Source organism: Stenella coeruleoalba, assembly GCF_951394435.1.
Source record: "Stenella coeruleoalba genome assembly, chromosome: 2".
Lineage (NCBI taxonomy): Eukaryota > Metazoa > Chordata > Mammalia > Artiodactyla > Delphinidae > Stenella > Stenella coeruleoalba.
The window spans coordinates 174,012,267-174,034,598 of NC_137147.1; the positions used below are offsets into that span (position 1 = coordinate 174,012,267).

The 22,332-nt window shown below is 38.6% G+C and overlaps 1 protein-coding gene across 5 annotated transcripts in view; it reads left to right on the plus strand.

The window, feature by feature from the left end:
- The window catches only part of OPTN (optineurin), a 43,426-nt gene that overhangs the window by 17,781 nt on the left and 3,313 nt on the right, over positions 1–22,332 (plus strand). For 3 of the 5 annotated variants that reach the window (XM_079914920.1, XM_079914917.1, XM_079914918.1), the window contains 7 exons: positions 7,867–7,969; positions 9,489–9,604; positions 10,942–11,091; positions 11,468–11,561; positions 12,913–13,071; positions 17,861–17,991; positions 19,470–19,552. In XM_079914920.1, the coding sequence (XP_079771046.1) occupies positions 7,867–7,969; positions 9,489–9,604; positions 10,942–11,091; positions 11,468–11,561; positions 12,913–13,071; positions 17,861–17,991; positions 19,470–19,552 (836 nt within the window). The remainder of the gene's footprint in view (positions 1–7,866; positions 7,970–9,488; positions 9,605–10,941; positions 11,092–11,467; positions 11,562–12,912; positions 13,072–17,860; positions 17,992–19,469; positions 19,553–22,332) is intronic. The other 2 variants (XR_013827331.1, XM_079914919.1) reach the window with 2 other exon arrangements.

The window sequence follows — 22,332 nt, forward strand, 5'->3', positions numbered from 1 at the left end:
AATTTTAGAACATTTTTCCTTCCAAATAAGCAACCCAATACCTGTTAGCACTCACTCCCCATCCCTCCTAGTAATTCTACTTTCTGTCTCCATAGACTTACCTTTTCTGGACACTTCATACAAATGGAATCATACAACATGTAGTCTTTTGTGATTGGCTTATTTTATTTAGCATAATGTTTTCAAAGTTTATCCATGATGTAGCATGTGTCAGTTCTTTTCTCCTTTTTGTTGCCAAATAATATTCCGTGACGTAACTAGACAACGTTTTGTTTATCTCTTCATCATTTGATGAACATTGGGGTTGTTCCCACTTTTTTCCCATTATGAATAATATTTGCTCTCAACATTCATGCACAATATTTTGTGTGGACATATCTTTTTAATTCTCTGGGTATATCCCTAGGAGCTGAATTGCTGGGTCACATGGTTACTGTTGAATATTTTGAGGAACTACCAAACTGTTTTCCACAGTGGCTGCACCATTTTACATTCTCACCAGCAATGTATGAGGGTTCCACTTATTCCACATCCACATGAACACCACTGTTGTGTATCTTTTTGATTATGACCATCCTCGTGGATGTGAAGTGGTATCTTATTGTGATTTTGATTCTGTTTCCCCAATGGCTAATAATGTTGGGCATCTTTTCATGTTGGCCATTTGTATATCTTCTTCTTTGCCCATTTAAAAAAATTGGATTGTCTTTTAATTATTGAATGGTAAGAGTTCATTAATATTCTGGATACAAGTCCTTTATGAGGTATATGGTTTGCAAATATTTTCTCCCAGTCTGTGACTTATCTTTTCACTTCCTTGTTGCCATTGCCAAAAAAATAAATTTTTTTTATTTTGATCTAGTCCTGTTGATCTGTTTGGTTTTTTGTCCCTTCTGCTTTTGGTGTTGTATCTAAGAAACCATTGCCTAACCCAAGGTTACAAAGATTCACCCCCTGTGTTTTTTCCTAAGAGTTTTCTACTTTTAGCTCTTACGTTTAAGTCTGTGATCCATGTTGAGCACATTTCTGTGCATGGTGTGAGGTGAGGGTCCAGCTACATTCTTGCATATGTAGATATACTGCTGTCCCACACCATTTGTTGAAAAGATAATTCTTTTCCTCACTAAACTGTCTTGACACCCCTGGTGTAGATCAGTTGACCATAAAGGTAAAGATTAATTCCTAAAGGCTCAGTTTTATTCACTTGATCTACATGTCTATCCTTATGTCAGTACTACACAGTCTTGATTACTTTAGTTCTGTAGTAAATTTTGAAATTGGGAAATGCAAGTCCTCCAATTTTGTTATTCTTTTAAAAGATTGTTTTGACTATTCTGGGTCCCTTGTTTTTTTTTTTATGTAATTCTTAGGATAAGTTTGTTAATTTGGGGGGAAAAGCCAGCTGGGAGTTTGTTAGGGATTGCATTGAATCTGGAGATCGATTTGGGAAGCATTGCCATCTTAACAATATTAAGCCTTCTGATCCATAAACATGGGTGTCTTTCCATTTACTTAGGTCATCCTTAATTTCTTTCAATGATGTGCTGTAGTTTTCAGCATACAGGTCTTGCACTTCTTTTTCAAAATTTATTCCTTTGTATTCTAGTCTTTTTGGTGCTATTATACATGAAATTGTTTTCTTAATTTCATTTTTGGATTATTCATTGCTAGTGTAGAGAAATACAACTGATTTTTTTTTTTTTTTTGCGGTACGCGGGCCTCTCACTGTTGTGGCCTCTCCCGTTGCGGAGCACAGGCTCCGGACGTGCAGGCTCAGCAGCCATGGCTCACAGGCCTAGCCACTCTGCGGCATGTGGGATCTTCCCGGACCGGGGCACGAACCCGTGTCCCCTGCATCGGCAGGCGGACTCTCAACCACTGCACCACCAGGGAAGCCCCTACAACTGATTTTTGTATATTGATCTTGTAGCCTGCAACCTTGCTGAATTCATTTATTAGTGCTAATCATTTTTTTAGTGGATTCCTTAGGATTTTCTGTAAACAAGATCATGTCATTTGCAAAGAAATAGTGTTACTTCTTCCTTACCAACCAGGATTCCTTTTATTTCTTTTTTTTGCATAATTGCCCTGGCTAGACTTCCCGTACAGTGTTAAATAAAAGAGGAGAAAGTAGACATCCTTGTCTTGTTCCTGATCTTGGAAGAGAACGCTTTCAGTCTTTCACCATTAAGCTGGTATTACCTTTGTTTTTCATAGATGCTTTTATCAAGTTGAGAAGCTCCCTTCTATTTCTAGTTGCAATTTTTATCATGAAAGGGTTTTGGATTTTGTTAAATGCTTGTTCTGAGTCTATGAAGATGATTGTATGGGTTTTTTTTTTAATATTTACCTTTATTTATTTGGCTGTGCCAGGTCTTCACTGCAGCAGGGGAGATCTTTTTAGTTGCGGCATGCGGGCTCTTAGTTGTGGCATGCAGACTCTTAGCTGTGGCAGGCATATGGGCTCTAGTTCCCTGACCATGGATCGAACCCGAGCCCCCTGCATTGGATCACAGAGTCTTAACCACTGGCCCACCAGGGAAGTCCCTGTATGGGTTTTTTTTAACCTCTATTAATATAATGTATTACATCAATTGATTTTCCAATGTCAAACTAACTTTTCACCCCTGGATAAATCCCACTTGGTCATGACGTATGATCTTTTTTATATGTTGCTGGTTTGGATTGCTAGTCTTTTGTTAAGGATCTTTGCATCTGTATACCTAAGGGGTACTGGTCCGTAGTTTTCTTTTCTTATGTTGTCTTTGTCTGGCTTTGGTATAAGGGAAATACTGGCCTCATAGAATGTGGTATACACACGCACTTTAGGATAAAATTTATTTACCTCATAGAGTTGTGAAGTCAGTGAATTTCTACGTGTGAATGAACTTTTTATGAAGGCAAAGTGCGAAATCACATAAGACGGGGGAGATAATGCAACAGTTTTAGGGTTCCATTGATTGCAACATTTAATAATAAATATACTATAAATAGAATATACTATAATATACATAAATATATTATGTCTGAGACATAATTAATTCTCTCAGACATTATAAATGGCTCATTAATCTTAAAATTATAGCACTATAAGAAGCACTTTCTAACTGAAGCAGTTGAAATTTTTAACTATAAGATCTGTTTTTAAAATATGAAGCGTAAGTTATTTATTCAGAATGAGGGTAACCTAGAATATTCAGTGTTTGTCCAATGACTTATTTGATCGTCAGCTCTTTTCAGAGGTGAAAAAGGTATGATAGCTATGAATCGTAGGTTTTTACCCCATATCCTACCACTGTCCCTTAGAAAAGTTCAGAGGTTAACTTCCAGGAAACTAGTACCATGTATTCTAATGGAGTAAAATATTCATCCTGCCTTTTTGACAAGTCCCAAAATCTAGTACTAATGCACAGAAAAATAATTAAGTAAAAGCATTCTTTTTACACCTTAATTATTCCAGCCAATTTTTAAAGGGAAGATGTTTTGCTTTGAAAAAGACCCTTAATAGTCATAAGTAATCAGTGTGTTTCTGTTTCATTGGCACGTTTACCCTCCTGAGTTCTGCACACCATTCTAAGAAGTCAAGTTTAGCCAGTAATTCATCCTTCCTCAGATAACATGATTAGCTTTAATGATAAAAGTATAAACTTAGGAATTTTCTGATTATACATCCGGATCTTTCATATAATCTAGTATATATTTCCTGCTTTCAAAATAATGATAGCTCTCTGTCTGGAGGTATAGCTTTTCAGATTGCAGCTAGGAAGTCAGGCCTGCCTTTGAGATGGGTTTGTCCCTCTCTCACCCTGAGCTCCCTGTAAAGGATCCCTTTCTCAATAGCATTAAATTTCCATTTTGTGAGTCAGCCTTCTCGCAGTATTTAACACCTGGCAAGTCAGTGACTGGTTGCCAAGAGTAATGTTCCCCGTGTGGGTATATTAGGATGACCTCCTGGCTAAGGTCGGACTGAAATCAAGAAATAAAATCACTGATTCCTGGACAACCTGGCTTGATTTACTATGTGGGATATGATGGAAAGACGTTCCAAGACCTAACATGTCTTCTTCTCAAATACATAAGTCAGTCTTCAACCATTTTCATGAGAAATAGGGGTAACAGACAGTTTAAAATTTACTCTGAAAAGTTTTAGGGATTTGTGGGGACAGCGGACAACAGACTTGCCTTTCTTCCATTGTTTGCCAGGATTCATATTTCGTGCAATTTGTGTCTTCTAAACAAACTTAAACTGATAGCCAGGAAGGAGAGGGAAAGTATACATGAAGTGTGACCCGGGATAATCAAGAAGTAGTAGGGAAAAGTCAGCCGAGATGAAAATTTGCCCTACAAAATTAAGTTGAAATTCAAATGTAGGTCAGAAGCCTGCGTCATATGTGAGTGGCGTGATAACGGCCCATCCTTCAACCCTGCACCAACCAGCTCTCGGCCCATTGATTTGCTTAGCTAGAAACAGTGCCTGTGCACCAGTTAGGTTGGGCAGTTTGCAACAGATACTAATGCTGTTTGTTTATTTGTTATTATCACTAAGTTTTTAATTTTTAAAAAATTTTTTAATTGTTTTTTTTCGGTACGCGGGCCTCTCACTGTTGTGGCCTCTCCTGCTGTGGAGCAGAGGCTCCGGACGTGCAGGCTCAGCGGCCATGGCTCACGGGCCCAGCCGTTCCACGGCATGTGGGATCTTCCCGGACCGGGGCACGAACCCGTGTCCCCTGCATCGGCAGGCGGACTCTCAGCCACTGCACCACCAGGGAAGCCCCTATCACTAAGTTTTTTAAAAATCAGGTTTGAATTCACATAGTTTAAAGAATTGGTTCCACAAGCTTTTTATGGAAAAACAGTAATTCTTTGACCAACCCCCCTCCACCCCCCACCTCCTTTTCCTGCTTCTCAGACAACCACTTGCAACATATTTAGCTGGTTCTTTTGATACATACTCCCATATATCAAGATTAAATTGCTACTTAAATTTTGTTTCCTATTTTAGACATAATCTATTGACCTCCCGCTATGAAGGATGAGGATTTAACTGCCTTTCACCCTCACCGTTGTCACTCCACACACTTCTGGACCCTTCTTCCCACCCCACTCCAAAACTGATTATATTGACATTCAGTTAGGTCACTACTGTTTATTATTATTTTGCGTACATACCCATGCACACATACAGTTCTCTGTTGAGCTGTGCTCTATGCTTTGACCACTTTTCCTTTTTTATACTTTAAAAAAAATCTCTATGCAGAATTACCTTTACAAAAATTTGCTTAGTTTCACCATACTCTTCTCCAGTGAGGAAATCTCAATTACATTCAAACATGTTAGTAGTCTAATAGTTTTCTCTTGAAGACTTTTCTCCTGGAGTCAGCCTGGTTGTTATCTAGGTCCTGCTGTATTGCAGTCATCTTGGAATCTCCCTTTGTCATTGTCCTGTGGAATTCCTTCATCTCTACTGTGTTGGATCACCTGTTTACTGAATCCAATGCCTTTCTCATTCCCTAAATATCTTTAAATATCTCCACTAACTTACTAAGAAAGAATATATGGGAAGGATATTTTCTGAGAACTGCATATCTGAAAATGTCTGTTTCTACCTTTTTATACTTAATGGATAATTTGGCTAGATATAGAAATCTGTATTGGATATAATTTTCCCTCCAAATTTTGAAAGCATTACTTCATCGTATTCTAGCTTTTGGTGTTAATGTTGAAAAACTCATTGCCATTCTGATTCTTAATCTTTTGGTTTAAAACTTCTTTTGTTTTTCCTCTCCCCCAAAGGTTCTGTGCTCTGTCCCAAGTTTTCTGACATTTCACATGTGCTTTGGTGTGACCTTGTTTTCATCCATTTGTTCTGGAGATTCTTGGCCTCTTTCTTTCTGCAAACTCATGTCCTTCAGTTCTCAAAAAATGATCTTGAAATAATTCAGGGATAATCTCTTATCCTCAGTTTTCTCTGTTCTCTCATTCTAGCACTACTGTTATTTTTAATTGGACCTCCTGGACCAGTCCTCTGACTTTCTCAACTGGGTGTTCCTCTTTTCCATTTTTCTCTCTCTCCTTATCTCTCTCTTTCTCTCCATCCCCCCTTCACTCTTGCTCTTTCTCTTTTTCTGCTTTCTGATACATTTGATCAACTTTCATCTTCTTTGTGGGGCGGGGGACAGTTCCTTTGAATGTTCCTCTTCCATTTTATTATGGTGGTAATACGTTTCCTTCTGTCCCTATTAATGATAGGTTTTTTGTGTTTTATTTGAAGTTCTTCCCCTTGGCATATTCTAATTTCAGTAAGTTGTTTTACTTTCTGGTTTACTTTGTCTGTTTCATTTTAAGGTTTTCCTGAAATGTCTGGTAATCTTTACTGTTTGATTGGATTTAAGACTGGGGGGTTAGATGCTGATCAAAGTGCTGTGTGGGGCTTCCCTGGTGGTGCAGTGGTTGAGAATCCGCCTGCCAATGCAGGGGACACGGGTTTGAGCCCTGGTCCAGGAAGATCCCACATGCCGCGGAGCAACTAAGCCCATGCGCCACAACTACTGAGTCTGCGCTCTAGAACCTGTGAGCCACGACTGCTGAAGCCCGCACACCTAGAGCCCATGCTCTGCAACAAGAGAAGCCACCGCCATGAGAAGCCCGCACACCTAACAAAGAGTAGCCCCCGCTCGCCGCAACTAGAGAAAAGCCCGCACGCAGCAACGAAGACCCAACACAGCCTAAAATAAATAAATAAATAAATTTATTTAAAAACAAAGTGCTGTGTGCATGTGTAGGGAGATCTGGCCGGGAGGTTTCCTTGGGGAAGTCTTACGTCAGAAACTTTAAATCTTTTCCTTTTCCTGATCAAATTCTCCAGAGGAGACTTTTCCAGTCTCCTGTCTGAAGGGTACTTTTCTAGATGCCAGCATTCTGGAGATGAGTAGGAACAGAAGGCTGAGGGTCTTAGTATTCTGTAAGTTCCCCTCTTTTCAGTAGGGAACCCAACCCCTCAACTCTGATTAATGACTCTGAGTCAAGAGACCCTTTATTTTATGACCTTCTAGTCATTCTTAAACAGGTCCCAACTTTATCCCCACGTCCAGAGGTACCTGGTGTCACTGATTCCTGAGCCTTTGGGGTCCCACAGTATGAAGTGGGTCCATCTTGGCTCTCCCTACTGGTGGCTCAGATCCAGTCCTCTTGGGCTATCTAGTCAGTTCCCACTCATACCTAATGCTTCCCAAATCTTCTTGCTATTATTTCCTCTCCCTTTCTCTTTGTTCTTGTAGGTATGTGGTTTTTAAAAGTCATTTTAGTGGCATTCAAGGTGGGAGAAAAATTACACGCGTATATTTAAATCTACCGTCTTTAACCACAAGTCTCTTTATTTCATTTGTATCGGGATGGCTTTCATATGATTATGATTCAGTGTAAGAATGTTGCTATATTTGTTTGTTTTCAGGACCTCATAAACTTATATGGGTCCCAAAAAACAAGTCTTTCCCTCTCTGCCGGATCCTTATAAAGGGACACCCACTCTCATGTAGCACATATGCATGCACATGTGTACAAACATAAAAACACAAATTTAAAAAATATTTCTGTGCATGACAATGACGTGAAAAGAGGCAGTATTTTTCAGTGTTCAAGATAAATTATACATATCTTATACCTCCATGTGCATTCATCCCTTAAATCAATTCTAGCCAATATCAGATTGAAAGCAAAACCAGAGCTAATATAGAGAATGCGAAGAGATTTTGAAAACATTGATCTTTTATCCAGATTTTGAACAGTGTTCTTTTCAGTGCTTCCGCAATTGTTTTTCCTCTGGAAGCCAAAGAGAAAGTAACTTTTCTATATTCTTTAATTTTTCAGAATTTCTGATTTTGAAAAGAAAGCGAAGGATCATTGTGAGATTGAGACCCAGACAGAGGGGCGCACAGAACAAGAGAAAGAAGAGGAGAAAGGCACGGAAACTGTGGGTACTAAGAGTCTAAGACTGTTACCATACCCCCGGTGGACAGAGAGTAGTGCAGGCGCTGGAGTCGCGTCTTGTGATGTGTTATTGGCTTTAGCAGTAGAGAAATAATTTCCATGTTGAGTATTTTCTATTTCTCTCATATTTCCTTGTCCTGATCTGAATTTCATTCATTGTAAATCGTACTGAGATGTATTCCTGTCCTAGTGATTCTAGGAAATCACGTCTCTCTCTCTTCTTGGCTGATTTTCTCTCCAGAATTCCTAAGTGGACAGGCCCACTAATTGAGAAAGGAATTTTGTCCAATTTATAATAAGATCATTTGAGGATGTGACCCAGAAACGTAAGGTAGCATTGAAAGATCTTGGTTCTATCCCACTACTGGTTTGAACAAAATAGTATGAACAAAAAAGGCTCATTTTTATATACATGCTCTTATACATTTCTGTTCTGTGGCAACTCAGAGACGTGCCTCGTAGCCTGTCCGAAGCTTGGGGAAAGGTGATGAAGGTAGGAAGTTGTAAGACCCATAGTAGCCCGTGAGAAAGGCATTTACATAAAATACTTCAGCTACTTTATTTATTCAGCAAGTATATATCAAATGCCTACTGTATGCCATGCTCTGGGCTGAGTCTCCTACTTTCAAGAGAATGGAGAATATTTTAAAAACTGAGATGAAGAGAACACCTGTGAGTAGTAGTACCCTATTGACTACAACTAATCGCTAACTAATAATAGAGAAGTACTGAGACTTCCATGGCACCATAAAACTCACTGACAAAAATTCTAGAGCTGCCAGGGAAAAGGCAGTACAGTGAAAATAGTTGAGTAAACTAGAAAAATAAATCAGCCAGGGAATATGGGCATGAGTTGCTAGCTGGATAAATTAGATTGTGCTTTGACATCACTGTGATCTATGATCCCTTGAACAATGATCAGGATTCTTTTTTTTTTTTTTAATTTATTTATTTTTGGCCGCTTTGGGTCTTTGTTACTGCGTGCGGGCTTTTCTCCAGTTGCGTCGAGCAGGGGCTACTCTTCATTGCGGTGCGCGGGCTTCTCATTGTGGTGGCTTCTCTTTGTTGTGGAGCACGGGCTGTAGGCACGTGGGCTCAGTAGTTGTGGCTCACGGCTCTAGAGCACAGGCTCAGTAGTTGTGGTGCACGGGCTTAATTGCTCCATGGCATGTGGGATCTTCCTGGACCAGGGCTCTAACCTGTGTCCCCTGCGTTGGCAGGCAGATTCTTAACCACTGCACAACCAGGGAAGTCCAGGATTCATTTTAATTAAGATAAAGACATTATCACAAGTGCATCCAAACTGATCAGTTAATGATCTATAATGAAACAGAGTTGTACCCAAAGCTTTTTTTTTCCATACAAGATATTTGGGGCGTTAATTGCCAAAAGTTTAATCAATTCAGCAGTCTTATTTAGACACCAGTGGTTCACACTGTTTTCTCACAAAGAGGTTCATTTAGCCTCTGATAAATGCGTGTTTGTGGTTGCCTGGATGACAGGTTGGAAGTGAAGTGGAAACGCTGAACCTTCAGGTGACAACCCTGTTTAAGGAGCTTCAGGAGGCTCACACGAAACTCAGTGAGGCTGACCTGATGAAGAAGAGACTTCAGGAGAAGTAAGAATGAGAGATGAATTTTATCCTCCTTCGAAAAGTGTACAGTTTTACAAAATATGTTAATATACAAAAATATAGTTTTATTACTGTTTTACTGAGTAAAAGAAAAAGAGACCTAATTAAAATATGAATTCAGAAAACACTAATGTTCAGGTTAATATAGAAACATATTAAGAAGTCCTTGTAGTAATATGGGGGAATGGGCCCAAGGGACTCTGATTCTGCTGTCTGGGGACATTTGTTAAGCGTATATGAAGACCTGGAAAAAGCAGTGAGCCAGACTTCCTGTGACTTACGTGAGCTGACAACATTGATGTGAACAAACATAAAAGCTACAAAGGGCAAGAAGAACTTGAGTGAGATTTACTTAGGAAAAAAAAATTGATTTTCAATCAGTTATGAAGTCTAATTTATAAATTGGGAGAATTTTGCATTTGCTTGTTTCTCTTGATGTAAGAAGTTATCCCAAATTTAGGAAAGCTAAGTTGATGTTCTTTTGGATTAGTTAGCAAACATATTTCCAGCCCAATATACAAGTGTATGTTTCCACGGAGTTACACTGACCAAGGTTGTACAGTATTAATGGTTATCTAGTACAGCATAGCAGCTGATGCTAAGGACTTTGGATAAACAGACCTAAGGGTGAAATATGGATCTACGCCTTATTTGTGGTATTTCCCTGGACAAGTTCTTTATTTAACCTCTCTGAGTCTCAGTTTTATCATTTGTAAACTGTGTGTCATAATTCTGACTTTGTATTAAGTAAGCTAATGTTTAACATGCTTTGCGTTTATATTTGCTGTTATATTGAAATTTTCTCTCTGATCTTTAAGAGGACTGAAAGCATTTCCTTCTCCCCTATTGAATCTTTGTCAGAAGTCATATTTTTTATGCTTAACACAGCCCATAGTTTTAAAAATACTAAAGATATCCATGGATCACTATATGAGAAGCACCTCTAGCCAATTACTAGTTTGGTCTGTATCTAAATCACAGAAATATATTTGCATGACTAGTTGAAACAATTACTCCAGGTAGACAGTAGCTTGTGTGATCTTAGATCTGTACTTGTTTATGCTAGGCATAACGGTTCAGAAATATGGAAATTTCTTTTACAAAAATCTGTATTTTTTTATATTCAGGCATAATGGTTCAGAAATATTACTTACTTCTAGTAAAGAAGCAGGGAGGATAAAATATTTAATTTTGTACTGTTAAATTTTTGAAAAATGTAATCCTAAAATTCTTTGCATTTGCTACATAATCTGGGGATTCGTTTAAAAGCCACTGAGAAATGAAGTATTGTTTTGTCCTCATGAAATTTTGCTCTTTCTTAGATGTCAGGCCCTTGAAAGGAAAAATTCTCCAAACCCATCAGAGCTGAATGAAAAGCAAGAGCTTGTTTATAATAACAGAAAGTTAGAGCTCCAAGTAGAAAGCATGCGATCAGAAATCAAAATGGAGCAAGCAAAAACAGAAGATGAAAAGTGAGTATGCTGTGACTGAATGGCTACTTGCTAAAAGAAGATAGAATAGCTCTTTTATGCAGATTGGAATCAGGATTTAAGAATAAATTTAAAATTTTTTTCTCTTTTATTTATTTGAAGGCGTACTAGTAGACTTTTCTGAGGAGATAAATGTTAAGTTTTATAATAACAATTATGAAAATTATTTGTAATCTATCTTGACTGGGGAGGGGGGATTTGTTTTCTTTGCAAGTAAGAACATGCTAGTAGGTGGTGGGATGATAAGGGTGGGAGGGAAGATTTTGTCACCTGAGTGTTCAGAAGAGGGTTGGGAGGTAAGACTAAGCTTCTATGATATTTTTTCCAAGATTCCATTTTAAAATTTCTTTCTAAATAGGTCCAAATTAGCCACTCTACAGTTGACACACAACAGGCTTCTTCAAGAATACAATAATGCACTGAAAACAACTGAGGAACTAAAAAGAAGAGAGGTACTCATAGAAAAAAAATTACTTTCATAGCCATTTAACATTTTATGTAAATATCTAAAGTAGTTGTGTTAATCCTTAACTAGGTCTGGTTTCAAGGGTTGTTTTTCCATTTGTAATTGATTTCTTGTGTCTAAGTGTTTATAACATTTTATAACTCCTGATATTCCACACATGTATAATGTGCCTTGTGTACAGAGGTGATGTGCATGTCCTATGGTCGGAGTACAGTTTTAGCATTTTTTAAATAAATTTATTTACTTATTTATTATTTATTTTTGGCTGCATTGGGTCTTTGTTGCTGTGCGCGGGCTTTCTCTAGTTGCAGTGAGTGGGGGCTACTCTTCGTTGCTGTGCACAAGCTTCTCATTGCAGTGGCTTCTCTTGTTGCAGAGTGCGGGCTCTAAGCACGCAGGCTTCAGTAATTGTGGCACACAGGCTCAGTAGTTGTGGCTCGCGGGCTCTAGAGCACGAGCTCTAGAGTACAGGCTCAGTAATTGTGGCGCCTGGGCTTACTTGCTCCGTGGCTAAGCTTTTAGCATTTCTAACAGTGGATGGGTTTGTAGGAGAGCTGAGCCTGGGCTCCTACATGAGTAATGACTGTATAGTGAGACTGCTGCCTGGAGCTATCACAGGGCTAGCTTGCCTGCTGTCAGTGAACTTGAGGCCTTGGACTTATCCGGCTGCATCTTAAATTATTGTAATAGTAATAGTAATAATGCCCCCAGAATGGTGTGATAATTTAAACACCATGGATAGAGATGTCAGGTGATAGATGTCGTAATTAACCCGATGGTGGGAATCCTTTCACGATGTATATGTATATCAAATCATCACATTGTACACTTTAAATATTTTACAATTTTATTTGGCAGTTTTACCTCAATAAAGCTGGAATAAATAAAGACCACAGGAGCTTTGAATTAGAAGGGGTCTTTGAGTTTATATTCTTAGAAATATATTTTCTGTTTTTCATTTACTTTTACTAGAATATTGTTCCTCTCTAGGACCTAGTAAATTTTTAATTCAAACATTCCACTGACTTCATAAAGTTAAGAGTAATGTGAGTGAAAGAATAGGAGTATCAGCAGCTTACACCCGCCCTGAGATAGGGTTTACTATTTTCTCCCTTATTTTAGTGTTTTCTTTTTATAAATCATTATTTTAAATTAGGAAATTATTATCTTCAAGGTGTAAATTCAGTGCATGAAAGTTGCCGAATAAGTTATCACTGCTGATTACCAGAATAGTTTACAGCCAGTCATTTTTTAAAAAATAAACCTTCATCTAATATTTTACTAAAATAGGTTGAATTATTTCAAAACCATGTCTAGAATAAGTTTGTCTTTTTCAGTCGGAAAAAGTGGATAAGGTGGTGCTGCAGGAACTGAGTGGAAAGCTGGAACTGGCAGAGAAAGCCCTGGCTTCCAAGCAGCTCCAAATGGATGAGATGAAGCAGACCATCGCCAAGCAGGAGAAGGACCTGGAAACCATGGCTGTTCTCAGGGCTCAGGTAGGCTTCGTTCCCAAATGTGAGCCGAGGCAGGCCAACCCCGATTATATTCTCTAACAGGAAAGTGATAGTGCTTAAAATATCTGTTTTGATTTTATACTATTTCCACCAGTATATTTTTAAAAACCTTTTTACTGAAGTATATCACAGGTGGAAAGTGCACCACACTTTTAAGGGTATTACTCACTGAATTTACCCATTCTACAGTTTATAGACAGCTGGATTGTTTCCAGTTTGGGGCTTTGTGTTTAATGTTGCGCTGTCATTCTTACGCGCGTCTCTTTGTTCACCTGTGCATTCGTTTCTGTTGGGTACACACCTAGGAGTGGAACTGCTTGTTCATAGAGTATGCATGTTACCCAGCTTTAACAGATAATGCCAAAGAGGTTTCCAAAGTGGACCAGTTTTCACTCCCACCAACAGAGAGTTCCTGTTGCTCTATATCCTTACCCATACTTGTATTAGAATTTTTAACGATTCTAGTGGGTTTATGATGGTGTCTCATTAAATCTGCATTTCCCTGATGGTATGAGAGTGAGTACTTTTTCAGATGTTTACGGCCTTCTAAGCATCCCCTTTTGTGAAGAGCCTGATCAGGTCTTTGCCCAGTTTTCTTCTGGTTTTCTGGCTTTTTCTTCAATTTATAGGAGTTCTTTATATATTCCACATACAAGCCCTTGCCAGTTATACTTTTTGCAGATTTCTTCACTCTCTGATTTGCCTTTCCACTCTCATGAAGGTGTCTGTTGAACGAAAATTCTTAATTTTAATGCAATCCAGTTTATGAGTCTTTTTATTTATGATTATAGTACTTTTTGTGTCCTGTTTTAAAAACTTTCACTATCTCAGGGCCATGAACATATTCTCCTATGTTGTCTTCTAAAAGTTTTATGGTTTTGCCTTTTACATTAAGATCTAAAAACCATCTGGAATTAGCTTTTCTATATGGAGTGAGGTAAGGGTAAAGATTCATATTTTTTTCTGCATGAATATCCTGTTCATTTGGCACCATTTATTTAAAAGGTCATCTTAAGGACTCTGATGCCCTCTTTGTCACATATTGTGTCCAGGTACCCACGGGTCTATTTCTGGATTCTATACTGTTCCATTGGCCTATTTGTACATCCTTGCTCTGGTACCACACTGTGTTATTATAAAGAATCAAATGCTTTGATATCTGGTAGCAAGTCTTCCTACCTCATTGAGATTCTTCAAGAGGACCTTAGGTTTTCCTTTTCTTATAAATTTCAGAATTCGCTTGATATTTTCTACACAGAAAAAAAACCCTGGGATTTTGATTAGAATTTTATTAAATATATAAAAATCAATTTGGAGATGATTGGCAACTTTACATCATTGACTCTTCCAGTCCACAAACATGACATATCTTCTTTAATTATTTTCAGTCATATTTTTAATCTTCTTAGTAAAGGTCTTGCTCATCTTTTATTAGATTATTCCTAGATATTTTCTATTTTTTTGATATTTTCTATTTTTATGATAGTTTTATAAATAGCATTTTTAAAACTTCATTTTCTAATTGTTGCTGCTATATAGAAATACAATTGATTCCTAATATTGACTTTCCATGCAGTAAACTTACTCAACTCACATTTTAATTCTAATAATATTTCTAAATATTCCTTTGGACTTGGTACACTAAGATCAGTTAAATAATGACAGTTTTTTTTTTTTCCTTTCCAGTTCATTATATTTTTTTTCTTTCTTTTTCTTGCCTTATTGCACTGGCTGGGACCCCAGTGCAATGCTGTGTAACAGTGGAGAGAGCAGGCAGCCTTGCCTTGCTCTCAGTCTCAGTGGCAGTGTTTCCAACATTTCACTGTTGAGTGTGTGGTGTTTGGTATAGGCTTTTCATGGGTATCACTTACTAGATTAAGAAAATTCCCTTCTCTTCCTTGTTTGCCAAAAATGTTTATTTTGAGTGGATGTTGAATTTTATTTAGGAAATGTTTTTCTTCGTATAATGATATAATTAGATAATTATATGCCTTTTTCCTTTAATTTGTTAATGTGGTAAATCACACTGATTTTTAAAATATTAAACTTTGCCTTTCTTGAATTATCCTCTGTATATATTGTTGGATTTGGTTTGCTTATATTTTGCTTAGGATTTTTGTATCTATATTCTTGAGTAAGATTGGCCTAGAATTTTCTTTCTGCTCATGTCCTTGTTGGGTTTGGATTTCAGGGTTTTACTGGCCTCATAAAAACAAGTTGGGGCACATTTCTTCTCTCACTGTTCTCTGGAAGAATTTGTGTACAATTGGCTGGTTGTGACTGTTTTGGCCCACTTTTCATACTAGTGGGTGGAGTCCTTAGAGAAGAGTTTTATTAGTGAACATGCATCCTGCCTGAGATGTAAAATCACCAAAAAAGTGGGGGGAAACCTTTTTTTGTTTGTTTCTATTTTGTTTGCTTAATTAAAAGTGGGATCATGCCATACATTTTTGCACTACTTTTTCATTCATGATATATCTTGGATATCTCTCCATGTTATTACTCACAGCCATATGTAGTTTTTTTTAACAGTTGTATGGTGTCCAAAGTGTACATTGCCATGACAGGTTTAACCAGTCCTCTATTAATGGACCTGTAGGTTGTACCAATATTTTTGCTATTATCAACAATGCTGAACTGAACATTCTTGTATCTGTGTCTTTGTGCACTTGTGGAACCTCTAGTAAGATACAGAAATGGAATGGTTGGGTCATTGGATATGCCTGTTTTTAAGTTAAATAAGTATTACCAAGTTGTCTTCCAAAAATGCATAATGAAAATTATTCTCTTACCAGAAGTAGATGAGAGCTCCTATTTCCCCACATCCTTGCATCACTCTTTTAAATGTTTGCCAATCTGAAGAAGATAAACAGATTATTTGTAGTGTAACAATGCCAGAAGTTTATTATTTCCTATATACATACTCAGTACCAGCTGCCCAGAGTGGCTGGCCCAGTGAAATATGGAAGTGGTTGACTGAACTTATGGTTTTAGTTTTATTTCGACAGGAATAGAATTTCAGCCTGAGCTCTTTAAGGCATTTCCTTTGTTTGTGCATGATACTGTAGTCATGTACTTTTGCCATGTTCTGTACAGAGACATTTGTTTTGATGGATACTCTTGTTCATTCATTCAACAACTCTTTTTTGAGCACTTTATGTCAGACACTGTTCTCACTGCCGGGGATATAGGAATGCACAAAACAAAGGCCCAGTTCTTACTGGCTCAAAGCTCATAACTGATGGAGGTGAGACTCTAACTCAGATTTAGGTCTGACTCAAAAAAAAGCCCATAATCTATCAATGATAACCATAAAATGTTGGATTACTCACAAATGGCAGAAGTCCCTTAAAATGATCTATTTCATACTTTTTTGGTAACTACAGTGTGATTAGAATATTTAAATTTTTATTAATTTTACTTTTTAAAGTAATGGATAAAAATTTGTATCCCAAAAAATAAATAAATAAATAAATAAATAAATAAATTTGTATCCGAGAACCACTAAATTTGAAATGAAAAACCCAATTTTAAATATAGGAAGTTAAAAACTGGTATTGAAATAATACTCAATTCACTATTAAGGCATTCATTTTCACTTTATAATTTTTGTAACAGTGAAGAAACTACATATTATGGCATATTTACTTTTTTATAGGTAACAAATTATTCTCCAAACGTAGCAGCTAAAACAACAAGCATTTGTTATCTCACACAGTTGCTATGGATCAGGAATCCAAGAGCAGCTTAGCAGGGTGATTCTGACTCAGGGTCTCTCATGAGGCTGCACTCAGGATGGACTGAAAGATCTATTTCCAAGATGGCTCATTTTCATGGCTATGGGCGGGAGGCCTCAGTTCCTGACCATGTGTGCCTCTCCATAGGGCTGCTTGAATACCCTCATGACATGGCAACTAGCTTCCCCCAGAGCAAGTGATCCATGAGAGAACAAGGCAGAAGCCATGGTGTCCTTTATGACCTAGTTTCAGAAGCCACACACCATTACTTCTGTAATATCCTAGTGGTTACACAGGTTGGCCCATTCATTGTGGGAGGGGACCACATGAGGGTATGATTACCAAGAGGTAAGGATCACTGGCGCCATCTTGGAGGCTGGCTACCACTGTGGAAAGCAGTATGGTAAATGGAAGCGTCCATGGTACATGGGCTTCAATCTGGGTTCAAATGCTGGTTTGAGCACTTAACTAATTTCCCCAAGATTAAGAGCTATTAAATTTATAAATGTAAGATGAGCATAGCAATTCTGCCTTCCCAGGATTTTGGATAAGGAGGAAATAAAATGGTCAATAAGGGCACCAAACATAGGACCCTGCAGATGTTTGGAATTCAATAAATAGCATGTATTTATTGTTGTTATTTTAAATTTAGCTTAAGGCCAGCCTTCATAAATATACCTGCCAGGGTAAATAAACCATTTACCATATTAAGCTAGTGCTGAATATTATTTTTAAAAAAGAGACCAGAGAATTTTACTGAACTAATGGTACACACAGTATTTAAACTACCTATATCTATGTAATTGCTGGGCTCTGATAGTTTAAAGCACGCGCACACACACATGTAACTTGTGTCTTCTAGGTAGTTGGAAAGTCATGGTGATTACACTGGTTTCTAGCAGGGACAAGTACCTGTTATTTGCAAGACAATGTCACAGGATGCAGCACTACCTCTTCACCTTATCAGCAGGTGAGCTGTAGAGAATCCACATTTGTCTGGGTGGTAACTTCTGTCTCTTTTTTTCCTCTAACAGATGGAGGTTTATTGTTCTGACTTTCATGCAGAAAGAGCAGCAAGAGAGAAGATTCATGAAGAAAAGGAGCAAATGGCATTGCAGCTGGCAATTCTGCTGAAAGAGAATAATGCTTTTGAAGATGAAGGCAGGTGAATGAGGGGAAGACTTAGAGCACATATCACCCGGTCTGTGGGAGAGGTGACCCACAGTGTTTCCTAATTTGAGCTATAAGAATTGCTCTGGGGCTTCCCTGGTGGCGCAGTGCTTGAGAGTCCGCCTGCCGACGCAGGGGACACGCGTTCGTGCCCTGGTCTGGGAAGATCCCACATGCCGCGGAGCGGCTGGCCCCGTGAGCCATGGCCGCGGAGCGGCTGGGCCTGCGTGTCAGGAGCCTGTCCACAACAGTGAGAGAGAGGCCTGCGTACCGCAAAAAAAAAAAAAAAAAAAAAGAATCGCTCTGAGCACACTTTGCCTGACGGTGTCCCTAACACTTAGTTTGCCCTGCAAGGCCTGGCAGCATCTTGTGGGAACCTGATCGAGTTCTTTTAGATAAATTGTAAAAACGTGACATTATGTGTTCCGAAGTCATATCCTGCCATTGTCATGGATGAAATATTCCTAACACTTTAAATAATTCTGTAATGTTTTCAAAGAAAATACTGCTAAAATTACTTCTATCTTTAAAATTTTCATTTTGATAAAAAACTGAAATATTGAGGAATAGAAAATAGAAAAATACAGAGAATAAAATAATACACACCAATATGTATCCATCCAGAATTGACAGTTACTTATATTTGTTTTATTTTCTTCAAGTATATATATATATATTTTTTTTCCCTTTGCCGTACGCGGGCCTCTCACTGCCGTGACCTCTCCTGTTGCGGAGCACAGGCTCCGGACGCACAGGCTCAGCGGCCATGGCTCACGGGCCCAGCCGCTCCGCGGCACGTGGGATCTTCCTGGACCGGGGCACGAACCCGTGTCCCCTGCATCGGCAGGCGGACTCTCAACCACTGTGCCACCAGGGAAGCCCCAAGTATATTTTTATTAAAAGAAAAAGGAGTTGTAGATGAAGTTGCAGTCTTCTCCCCACACCCCCTGCCATTATAGTCCTCTCTCCCTTCCCCACACTGCCTGCAACAGCATCCCCAGCTGTTTTGTACTTTTGCATATATACACATCTATATAATATCTTAAAACAAGGTAATATTAATTTCTTAAAACAAGGTGCCTAGGTTATAAAACGGTCACTATAGGTATTATTCTGCAACTTGCTTTACATAACTAATTTTGAACTCTGTGTGTGTGTATATATATATATGTAGATTTACTTCACTGTTTAATTGCTCTGTTGTGTCTTGTTTTAGAAATATGCCACTTTTTTCTAATCTTTTCCCCTGTCAATTGACATTTTGTTTGTTTCCTGATTTTTAAAAATCTTATTTACTTTTACTACATTGTGTCCTAGTGCCAGTAATATTTAAAGCTCAAATTACTCTTAAGTTCTGGTTTCTATGAACCTTGGCTTTGTAGTTTAGGTCTTTTTTTCTCGTACTTCTGTTGAATGCCTGCTCAACGTTGTCGTATTTCAGGGTTTCACATATAGTGCTGCTTTTCATCCCAGCAGGCAGTCCCTGATGGAAATGCAGAGCCGTCATGGGGCGAGAGCAAGTGACGCTGACCAGCAGGCTTATCTCGTTCAAAGAGGTGAGTCACGTGTGATTCTAGGTTGTCAGGGCTCCCGGGGTTAGCTATCCTATGAAGAAGATGCTTGAAGAAAAATTCCACTATACATCTATACAATGGATTCCAAATCAAGCTACCAAAAATGTAGCACCTATCAGTCTTTTTTCCACAGTACCTCAAACTCCATCTACTCTCTACTGAATCCAGACCAGACTCTTCACACTAGCAGTTAAGGCCTGGCATAGCCAAACTTTTGAGCCTTCTCTCACTCTGTTCCCCTATAGATATTAGCCAGTGGAATCACTTCCTGTTCCTTGAACTTATCCTAAGCTTATATAGCTACATATACTTGCTTATGCGGTATCCTTCACGTAGATGCCCTTCCCTCATTCATATCTCTCTTCCTACAGTCGCTTTCCAATGAACTCTTACCCCATTATTTATGTGTTCTAAATATGCATTTAAGTACTCTAATAAATAAGCTCCCTTGGAGCTTATATGCTCACCTGCTTCCTGTTTTGCACATAGTAATGTTACCATTTATTGAGAGTTGACTATGCATGGATGCTGTGCTGATCCCTTCATACATATTATTTCACGTGATCCTCAAAAATTCCACGAGGTATATAGTATCACCATCTTCCAGAAGACAAGGTTAAATAACCCAGGATCACGAGGACTTTTAGGGACAGATCTGGACATGGGACCCAAGGTTATCTGACTGTTCACCACTACATGGTACTGCATGTAATAGACTGGCACTAATTATGTACTACATCCAGATTTTAATTCCCTGAGTGAAATTGATCATGACACTCATTCAAAGTACGGTGCTTTGTTTATTGCGTGGTTTTAATACTCTAGTAATAATGTTCCGTCATTTACAGTAAATTACATCACTGAAAGGGAAGTATTTTCCTTGAGTCTAGATATGAAAAAACATAAAATTCACAGGATCAAAGACTGACATAGCTAGAAGAAAAGTTAATAGCAATGCCACTAAGAAGAATCAGGGTGTTAGATGTTATCCAAAAAAAAAAAGAGAGAGCGAGAGAGAGATGTTATCCACATTTCACATAACTGGTTCTTTAACTTTTTTTAAATGCTGGCTGAGTCTAAGTCCCTTCCACATACCAACAGACTATTGAAATGGAACTATCACAGTGTTATCAACAGCAAGGAAGCAATATTAGTATGTATAGTTAACTATTAAATCCTAGGGAAATTTCTGAGTATCCCTTTTACCTCCTAACTCCACCGATGCCCCTGCCAGAGTTCTTTTACAGGAAAAATTAGGTTAAAGTAAATATTAGAGGTAGTAATTCAGGTTAAAAATACACATAGAAAAAAAATTCCACAAAAAATAATACACATGGTATTCATGGGGCATATGCAGAAGCAGCACAGGGACTGACATAAATATTAGCCTCAGGCATTTTTTAGCATCAGCAGGTAAAGCTGTGTTCTCTGAAGGCTGCATCTACCCACGTGAGCACCACCAGGCCTTTTCTCTAACGTGAATTTAAATATCCTATAGCAACATCCATATACCCCATACCCAGAAGTGCCTCTAAGATTGTTTTGGTTCAAAAAACGGACAATCTCTTGCACCTGGATTTCTTAGGGGAAGATATAAGGCAAATATCTATTTACACTTAAAAAAAAAAAAAAAAAACTGGTCAAACACTCTTTGACTTATAATCTAAAAATTGCCACAGAGGGGCTTCCCTGGTGGCGCAGTGGTTGAGAGTCTGCCTGCCGATGCAGGGGACACGGGTTCGTGCCCCAGTCCGGGAAGATCCCACATGCCGCGGAGTGGCTGGGCCCGTGAGCCATGGCCGCGGGGCCTGTGCTCCGCAACGGGAGAGGCAACAGCAGTGAGAGGCCTGCGTACCACAAAAAAACAAACAAAAAAAATTGCCACAGAGTGCAAATGTATTCTTAATTATCCTAATAAGCTTTTTTGTCTTATAAAAAACAATATTCCAAACAGATTGTCTTAAGATTTTTTGTTTGTTTCCTAACAAAGCTGCCTTAAACAATAGCTCCCCTCAGTATATTTCATCATGGTTGTCCTCTGCCGTCTGCAGCCGTCTAAGTGTCTACTCTGGTCTGGGCGCTTGACTGAACACGAGGGAACAAAGGGGCATAAGGCATGGTCAGATCCGTGAAGGCCTATGGTTTAGTCGGAGAGACAGGATGTGCACATAAAAAGATGAATTCATAATACAAGATAACAAGTAAGGAATAGAAATAACAGTGCTGGAGATAAGAGGAAAGGATAACCCCTAAGGGCCAGGGGGGTTGAGAAAGGGCTTGGAAAGATGTGACTTTAAGCTTGACCTGGAAGCCAGGATTTAGATAACTTCTGTATGAGAATAAAGGGGCAAAGGCAGAAATGAGTGTGATGTGTTAATAATGAAAACTGACTAAGCTTATTTTATAGTGAAGAGCCAGGAGGCAGAGGGAACCCATTAGCTGACTGATAAAACAGCCCCAGTCTGCATCTTGAAACCTAGACCAGGACAAAAATAAAGGCACAGACAGATGCAATAAAGTTTAAAGGGATGAATTAACAGTCCCTGATAAGTGGCAGATTGTCATCTAGAGCAGGGTTTGGTAAACTGCAGCCCACGGGCCAAATCTGGCCTGTCACATGTTTGCATAAGTAAAGTTTTATTGCAGCATAGTCATGCCCTCTTATTGACATATTGTCTGGCTACTTTCATGCTACAGTGGCAGACTTGAGTAGTTATGACCAAAATTTATGACCTGTAAAGCCTAAAATATTTACTGTCTGG